Source organism: Lolium perenne, chromosome 1 (genome assembly GCF_019359855.2).
Source record: "Lolium perenne isolate Kyuss_39 chromosome 1, Kyuss_2.0, whole genome shotgun sequence".
NCBI lineage: Eukaryota > Viridiplantae > Streptophyta > Magnoliopsida > Poales > Poaceae > Lolium > Lolium perenne.
The window spans coordinates 27,378,412-27,386,786 of NC_067244.2; the positions used below are offsets into that span (position 1 = coordinate 27,378,412).

The following is an 8,375-nucleotide window of genomic DNA, read 5'->3' on the forward strand; positions in this document are numbered from 1 at the left end:
TATATTAGCAAAACCGGAAAATCATTGTAACAAACAAAATATTATATTGTAGCGTCACCTTTTTTCTTACACCGGGGACATTGAAGCCTTGCAGGATTGCCCGAAACTCGCCGTTGCCCCAACCTAGACTTGCCGCCGCCCACCCCTAGACCTCATCGTGCGACGCACATGGCTCGCCGCCACCCTACATGCCTACCGTGTAGCCATGGATGTAGGTGGGATGCGGGGCTTGACGGGCGGCTTTGGTTGGGGACAAAACGACACACTAGGAGGCTTGCAGGAGAAGTTCGTCGATGGGGAGCAGGGTAGAGGGCGACACTGCGATGACGTTCACCGGGGGCGGCCGCCAAAATCTAGGTGACTCGCAAACCGGGCAACACCATGGGGTAGGAAGCGAAGCTCCTCGCGGGTGGGAGAGGGTAGGTTCGGAGGGTGGCCGATGCTGAGGAGGTTGGGAAGGAGCGCAGTGGCTCGCCAGCGGAGATCTAGATGTCTTGGACCGTCGGCGTCGAGTGGGAAATTGGACCATGAACGAAGGCTGCCAAGAGGGAGGTGGGCGAGGGCAGCGCGGTTACCCGCCAGCTGCGCTCAAGAGCGTGGGGGGAGGGCACCCACGGTGGTGGGCGGTTTGCCCGGAGTTCACAGCTGCGCGTGTCCTCTGATAAGAGGAAGAGAAGGCGAATGGGATGATAAGGCCGTCACTTTTTTTTTACCTAGGTAGGTAGCGATGTCTGTGCGTGTGATGGAGGCCATCAAACGGCCAGACACCAGGATGGTGCGACGCAGCTCACCATTATTTTCATTTTGTTGAAAAAATGCACTATATTTGTTTTAGACAGCATTATACAAAATCAAATCCAAATTTCAGAAAAAAAAAGTAAAGATGCAACAAAAAGATGTCCGTGCACTATGCTAGTATGTGGAAAAGAAGAGTCAGCACGAAACTTGTTGCACTCCGGACAAGGTCAGGACGTCCAAGTCCAACGGTCCAAGCGTTTGGGGTGTATTACTGCCCTTTCCTGTTGGGGAATCATTTCCTTCCATAGTAGGCCAAACGATTTGATTGAGGGAAGCAACAGAACTCTCCACCCGAAACGCAATTTTCCTTACATGGTAGGCCAAACGATTGGACCCTAGGAAAGCAAGAAAACTCTGCACCAGAAACCATCTCCTACAAATCGAGCATATTGCGAACTTTGCACGGACAACTGATCACCTACAAAATAGAGTGGCAAAATTGTGAAAATTATATTATTTGTAATTAAGTGTAAGGCCGTCATTTTTTTTACCTAGGTAGGTAGCGATGTCTGCGCGTGTGATGGAGGCCATCAAACGGCCAGACACCAGGACGGTGCGACGCAGCTCACCATTATTTTCATTTTGTTAAAAAAATGCACTGTATTTGTTTTAGACAGCATTATACGAAATCAAATCCAAATTTCAGAAAAAAAATGTAAAGATGCAACAAAAAGATGTCCGTGCACTATGCTAGTATGTGGAAAACAAGAGTCAGCACGAAACTTGTTGCACTCCGGACAAGGTCAGGACGTCCAAGTCCAACGGTCCAAGCGCTTGGGGTGTATTACTGCCCTTTCCTGTTGGGGAATCATTTCCTTCCATAGTAGGCCAAACGATTTGATTGAGGGAAGCAACTGAACTCTCCACCCGAAACGCAATTTTCCTTACATGGTAGGCCAAACGATTGGACCCTAGGAAAGCATCAAAACTCTGCACCAGAAACCATCTCCTACAAATCGAGCATATTGCGAACTTTGCACGGACAACTGATCACCTACAAAATAGAGTGGCAAAATTGTGAAAATTATATTATTTGTAATTAAGTGTAAGGCCGTCATTTTTTTTACCTAGGTAGGTAGCGATGTCTGCGCGTGTGATGGAGGCCATCAAACGGCCAGACACCAGGACGGTGCGACGCAGCTCACCATTATTTTCATTGTTAAAAAAAATGCACTGTATTTGCTTTAGACAGCATTATACGAAATCAAATCCAAATTTCAGAAAAAAAATGTAAAGATGCAACAAAAAGATGTCCGTGCACTATGCTAGTATGTGGAAAACAAGAGTCAGCACGAAACTTGTTGCACTCCAGACAAGGTCAGGACGTCCAAGTCCAACGGTCCAAGCGCTTGGGGTGTATTACTGCCCTTTCCTGTTGGGGAATTATTTCCTTCCATAGTAGGCCAAACGATTTGATTGAGGGAAGCAACAGAACTCTCCACCCGAAACGCAATTTTCCTTACATGGTAGCCAAACGATTGGACCCAAGGAAAGCAAGAAAACTCTGCACCAGAAACCATCTCCTACAAATCGAGCATATTGCGAACTTTGCACGGACAACTGATCACCTACAAAATAGAGTGGCAAAATTGTGAAAATTATATTATTTGTAATTAAGTGTAACAATCGGTGGCTCGCCTCCTTTACAAGTGTCGTTTCACCACAAGAATATTGAAGGAGATCCTAGCTTGGTGTGGTTGCCATGACACATTACCGGCTCTATGGGCAAATGAAGCTGGTGTCGAGTGGTGGACAAACCTTGTGCTTGACAATTGCACGCCTATATTTTTACCCAAAAAAAAAATTTGCACGCCAAATAAAGCTTTAGCTTCTCCCACAATGCTTGTTCCTTGGAAAATTTGAAAGAGCGCAATGGGATGGTCTTTAGGCATGCTTCTTTGTAAACGTTGTAATCAATAGGATAAAAGATGAGGCCAAATCGTATGCTTGGCCTAGGCTAAGATTTTGAGTAATGTAATCCAGGCTAAACTTATGTTAAAAACTTCTTTCCTATCAATAAAAATTGAAAATCTTTTGACTTATTAAAAAAAGCTAAATTTCAGAAAAAAGATGAAAAAAAGATGCACATGCACAGTCCTAGTATGTGGAGAAGAAGAGTCGGCACGAATATCAACTTGTCCCACAGTCCGGATATGGGAAAATTCTATGGGACCTGGTCCATCCCAGCTCATGGGAAAAACTGCCTGAACAATATTCCAATGGCACATGAGCTGGGATGAGTTCAATCTTTACAGAATTTATTTCTGTCTAACACACACGTACTGGTATTGTAGTTAGGAGATTATTTATTCTCGAGATTAAAAAATATATCAATTTTTACTTTAATGCAGACTCAAATTCTCTAAAGCTTAATTTGTACCAGCAAATTATTTCTATAGATCTGAGTGTGATAGAAACTTAATTGCAAAAACCTACTCCAATCCAAAAAAAAACACTACGAAAGAAATAGTCCCTAGGGAAAACAGGCATACAGCCCATGTGCCAAAAATAAGAGCAAACCACATAATGATTATACATTAGCAGATAAAATTTTAAAATCACAAACTTGCCAACAAAAGATTATTTCCAATAGATTTGAGTGTGATGGAAACTTAATTTTTTAAGCTGTAGTGAAGATAAATTGGTAGGCAAAAAAAACCCCTAGTCCCATCCTCAAAAAGAAAACGAAAACCACATGATTATACATTAGAAGGTAAAAATTGAAAAAACATAAGCTTCCCTAGCAAGAATACATCACATATGCATAAACTACTTTTTGCCATAATCAACCGTGTGCATCTGAATTAATTCTAAAAGCTGACATGAATTATGGACTCAAGGTAGTACCACACCTGGGTATTTGAAATCTATGCTCTAGAGAATTATGTTGTTAAGTCGAGATGGCAGTGACGGCTTGTTAAATCAGGAAGACAACAACACTAAAATATAACCTGTTTCGAAAAATCGTGGGTTATGTGCTTGGAATAAATTAATTTATTTCCTACGACACAACAAAATGCTCATTTTTCTAAGAAAATGGAAATGATGCCTCGCATTTGCGAGTGCCACCTAGCTAGTTTAGATCTAAAAGCAGCCTGTACGTTTTTACTCTCCAACATGTATTATTTGTTGGAGTTTTGGTCGATACTGGTGAATCTGTGGTCCCATAGAGTTTTCTTTTTGGGACATCCAACGGTCCAAATGCTTGTGAAAAAACTGCATCGTGGTTCAATTGGGGAATCATTTATTTCCATGGTAGGCCAAACTATTTGACCGAAGCAAGCAAGCAAACTCTGCACCAGAAAGGCAATTTTCCTATGGCGACCCGCGAGAGAAAAGCCATATAACTCTGCAACGACTGCACATCAGTCGGTCGTCTTTCTCTTCATTGCCTCACTGGAGTATTGCTCTGAGATACTCAGCGAACTACTTGCTGCAACCCTGAAGCCGTCCTCGAAGCTGCATCAGTTATTTGATCGAAAGGGCATGAACATGCTCGGCGCACAAGGTAATCCTTGTGCAGCAGCACCCTCCAGAGTATATCTTGTGCAGCTGCTTCTTCTCTACTTGCTTTCACTATTCTTCATGGGTTCTCCCCAATCCGATCCTGCCAAATGCCCCGGTAGCTCAGTTGCCATCCCATACCCTTTCACCATCTCCGACAACTCGAGCATAGTGAGAACTCTAGGCTTCGCCATATTGTGCGAACCAGCAGGGCCGATGCTGTGGCTCGGAAGTAAGCTGTACACAGTCCTGAACATCTCACTGGACCAGGGCTACTTACGTGTGACCGGCGACACCGTGTACTCCCAGTGCCAGCAGAACAACGGCCTGGTGACCACAAACTTCCTCAACCTTGTGGGCACCCCTTTCACCTTCTCCCACACACTCAACAAGTTCACCGTCGTTGGCTGTGACGCCATGGCGATGATCCGAAGCGGATACAGTTACCGCGGAGGGTGTGTGTCGTTCTGCGCCTCCGAGGGGAGCATCACAACTGGTGCGTGCTCCGGTGTGGGCTGCTGCCAAGCTTCCGTGCCGGAGGAGCTCAAGGCGCTGGACTTGGAGGTCACCAGCATACGGAGCCAGCTCCAGCAGTCCCCCTCCGGATCTTGGAGCAACATCAGTAGAAACAATACCAGCGCTTGGTGCACCAAGGCGTTCATCGCGGACCAAGGTTCGTATGTCTTCTCCAGAGGTGACTTGGATCGAAACCTGACAAACCTGCCCATGGTGCTCGACTGGTCCATATACGGTGGCAGATGCTCCGACGCGCGCCGCGCCCCGCAGACCTACATGTGCAAGGAGAACACAGAGTGTTACACGGTGGCGAATAACACCGGGTACCGCTGCAATTGTTCGGAAGGTTTCCGTGGGAACCCTTATTTGCAGGGGCCTGATGGATGCCAAGGTGAGAGATTCATGTTTGCTTACGATTCATGCTTAAGCATTGGTTGCCACCAACTCTCTATATATATATGCCTTATTCTGGTTTCCCTTTGTGTACAAGATATTGACGAATGCAAAGATGAGATGGAGTACCCCTGCACGCACAAGTGCATCAACACAGTTGGTGGTTTTAACTGTGTATGCTCGATGGGCATGACGGGGGATGGTAAGAAGCATGGCAATGGGTGCAGGAGAGATACAAAACTACTGATTACAGCAGGTTAGTATTTAATTATCTCAAATTTTGATATATCTACATCTGCTCAATCTCTCTGTTTAAAATAGCCGGCTATAGCCGATAGTCGCGATTTTTTTGAAGCTATGAAAGGCTATAGCCGGGCTATAGCGATATAGCCGATTTGCTAAATAATGAAAAATATTGGTCAGCATATAGTCACATATATATATCAATAATTCACAAATTAATAACATAATAACATCTTCACATACGAGATACACATAATAGTTCACACATAGTTAAATACATAGTTTTGTCCAAATATTACAACATCATTATGTAGTTTAGGATATAGTTATGCTTGCCGCTCGGCTTGGTGGCTATTTCGCCAAGCAAATGGGCCGGTCGACTGAAATTTTTGGTCCAAAATTTTGGACCCATTGAGCGGGAAGTTAGCGGCTATGCGGCTAAATTAAGGCTAAATAGCCTTAGCTGGGCTATTAGCGGCTATTAGCGGCTATTTCTGTTTTAGCCTCTAAAGGCTCTAGCTATAGTCGCAGGCCTCGCAAAAGGCTATAGCCGGGCTATAGCTGGGCTATAGCCGGCTATTTTAAACAGAGCTCAATCTGCATGAACAAAGCACTTATTTGTCCAAGTTTATACTGCCTTTTTTCAGGTGGAGGCCTACCTTTGCTGCTTGTTCTCCTCATGCTCGGATTCTGGACCCACTGGCTTGTTAAGAAGAGAAAGCTTGCCAAGACAAGACAGAGATACTTTCTGCAGAATGGTGGCATGTTCCTGAAGCAGCACATGTTCCCTCAGAGGGGGCCATTGAGGATATTCACATCTAGTGAGCTTGAAAAGGCAACCGACAGATTCAGTGATAACAACATAGCTGGTAGAGGTGGATTTGGGACGGTCTACAAAGGCGTACTATGCGATCAAATGGTCGTGGCGATCAAGAAGGCGCAGCGGGTTGATGAGAGCCAGGTGGAGCAATTCGTCAACGAGATGCTCATTCTCTCGCAAGTGAACCACAAGAATGTGGTCCAGCTAATAGGTGTTTGTCTCGAGTCAGAAGTACCCCTGTTGGTGTATGAGTTCATCACCAACGGGGCCCTTTACCACCATCTTCACAATACTTCGGTCCCGATGCCATGGGAGGTCCGCCTGAGGATTGCATTTGAAACTGCCACAGTACTTGCATACTTGCACATGGCTACGAAGCCGCCAATCATTCACAGAGATGTCAAGTCATCCAATATACTCCTTGACGAGAGCTTCACTGCAAAGGTATCGGATTTCGGGTCTTCAAGGCCAATGCTGCATAACCAGACCCATGTGACCACCTTAGTGCACGGGACAATGGGGTATATGGACCCTGAGTACTTCCAGACAAGCCAACTGACCGAGAGAAGCGATGTTTACAGCTTCGGCGTAGTACTTATCGAGCTATTGACAAGGGAGAAACCAATATTTTGCGGCAAGTTGGACGAGGTGAGAAGCCTAGCGTTGCATTTCAGTACATTATTCCACGAGAATCGGTTGATGGAAATTGTGGATCATCAAGTAGCCGAAGAAGCTGGAGCTAGTCATGTTAAAATTGTTGCCCAGTTGGCTTTGCGATGCTTAAGGCTGAAAGGCGAAGAGAGGCCAAGGATGATAGAGGTTGCTGACGAACTTGAAGCACTGAGAAGGCTAATTAAACAACACTCGGTAGTTGATCCCGAAGAGTGAACAAGACTGCTCTGTGGCAGACCTGCTAGACTGCAAGAGTGTGGGAAAAAGAGCCTCTGCTTCGGAGTCTAGGTGCCACGAGTACAAAGCCAAGGTTAATACCATGGGTATTATTCTACTGCCATCCAGCGATCTCTCATGTTAGCTCTGTCGGCAAGAATGAAATTGTTGAACTAAGCTAGTTGATGTAGTGTTAATTCTTTCTATTTGCATACAATGGCACTTTGCTGTTTTAAGAAACGCGACATGTTTTGTACAGCGTCACTCTTTATTAATATACTAGACCATGATGACGTGTGTTGCCGTGCTCTTCTATTTTTACGATAGAATGATGGGACTTCTCACAAGTTGAAGGGGGCGCACAAAATTAAGTTCATAAAAATCTTAGATTTTTTACTTGTATACTTGTGTAGTTATTCATTAGTGTAACGTTAGTGAAGACTCACCACATATTACAATGATAGATATATGAATGTTGATAAGATTGCATTAGTCTCCAAAAAAATTAGCAGTCCTCAAATTTCGCTGAACTATTAAGCATGTCCAAAAGGTATGCTAGTTTTTTAACTCTCAAAAGGTACATAAGGTTGATATGGTTCAGTTGTGACTTGTGAGTTGCGACGGGGATAATAGTTTAATTTTTTTCAACTCAACTAACTTGATTTGTTTAGCTGAACTTGACCATTAATAACCATTTTATGGTATTTAAAGATATAAAAACGTTATTTAGTTTTAGTGCTTTTGACAACTTCTTTTCCAACTCTCATTTAAATGCATGGAGAAAATGATGGCTTACCATGCTATGGTTGCCATGATTCATATTGACTTTGTGTCTTGAGTGTGTTCTTCTGATTGCTGAAAGGACAAAGTTAAGATTCCCCTTTTCTAATTTCATGACCTAGTAAATGAGAATCTGGAATGCCGATGTAACCAAATACCATTTTGGAGATAAACATATATATTACAATCCCTCTGAAGCAGTCAATGTGTCACATGTCATGTAATGGTATGAAACCTTGCATCGGTACTTGATGAAAACAAACTGGATAATATTATCATTGGTGTTTGTTGAGATACATATCTTGTATATCCGGATGTGTATCCTCTGTAGTTATTGTATAGCGATACATATCTTTGTATTTACTTTTGGGCCCGCTGAAAGGATCGTATGCCGCACCTAGAGGGGGGGCGGTGAATAGGTGCTAACCAATTT

The 8,375-nt window shown here is 44.0% G+C and overlaps 1 protein-coding gene across 1 annotated transcript; it reads left to right on the top strand.

The window, feature by feature from the left end:
• The first annotated feature begins 4,187 nt into the window (after nt 1-4,187).
• Nucleotides 4,188-7,465, top strand: LOC127344732 (wall-associated receptor kinase 17). Its single transcript, XM_051371069.1, has 3 exons — nt 4,188-5,209; nt 5,309-5,467; nt 6,102-7,465. The coding sequence occupies exons 1-3, from the start codon at nt 4,285-4,287 to the stop codon at nt 7,160-7,162; spliced, it is 2,145 nt and encodes a 714-aa protein (XP_051227029.1). The 5' UTR covers nt 4,188-4,284; the 3' UTR covers nt 7,163-7,465.
• The last annotated feature ends 910 nt before the right edge of the window (nt 7,466-8,375 follow it).

Excerpts from the sequence above, each read along its gene's own strand:
- LOC127344732 (XM_051371069.1), top strand. The coding sequence starts at position 4,285 with ATGAACATGCTCGGCGCACAAGGTAATCCTTGTGCAGCAGCACCCTCC. Across the intron at positions 5,210-5,308 it reads GGGGCCTGATGGATGCCAAG|ATATTGACGAATGCAAAGAT; the intron begins GTGAGAGATTCA and ends TTTGTGTACAAG. Across the intron at positions 5,468-6,101 it reads AAAACTACTGATTACAGCAG|GTGGAGGCCTACCTTTGCTG; the intron begins GTTAGTATTTAA and ends GCCTTTTTTCAG.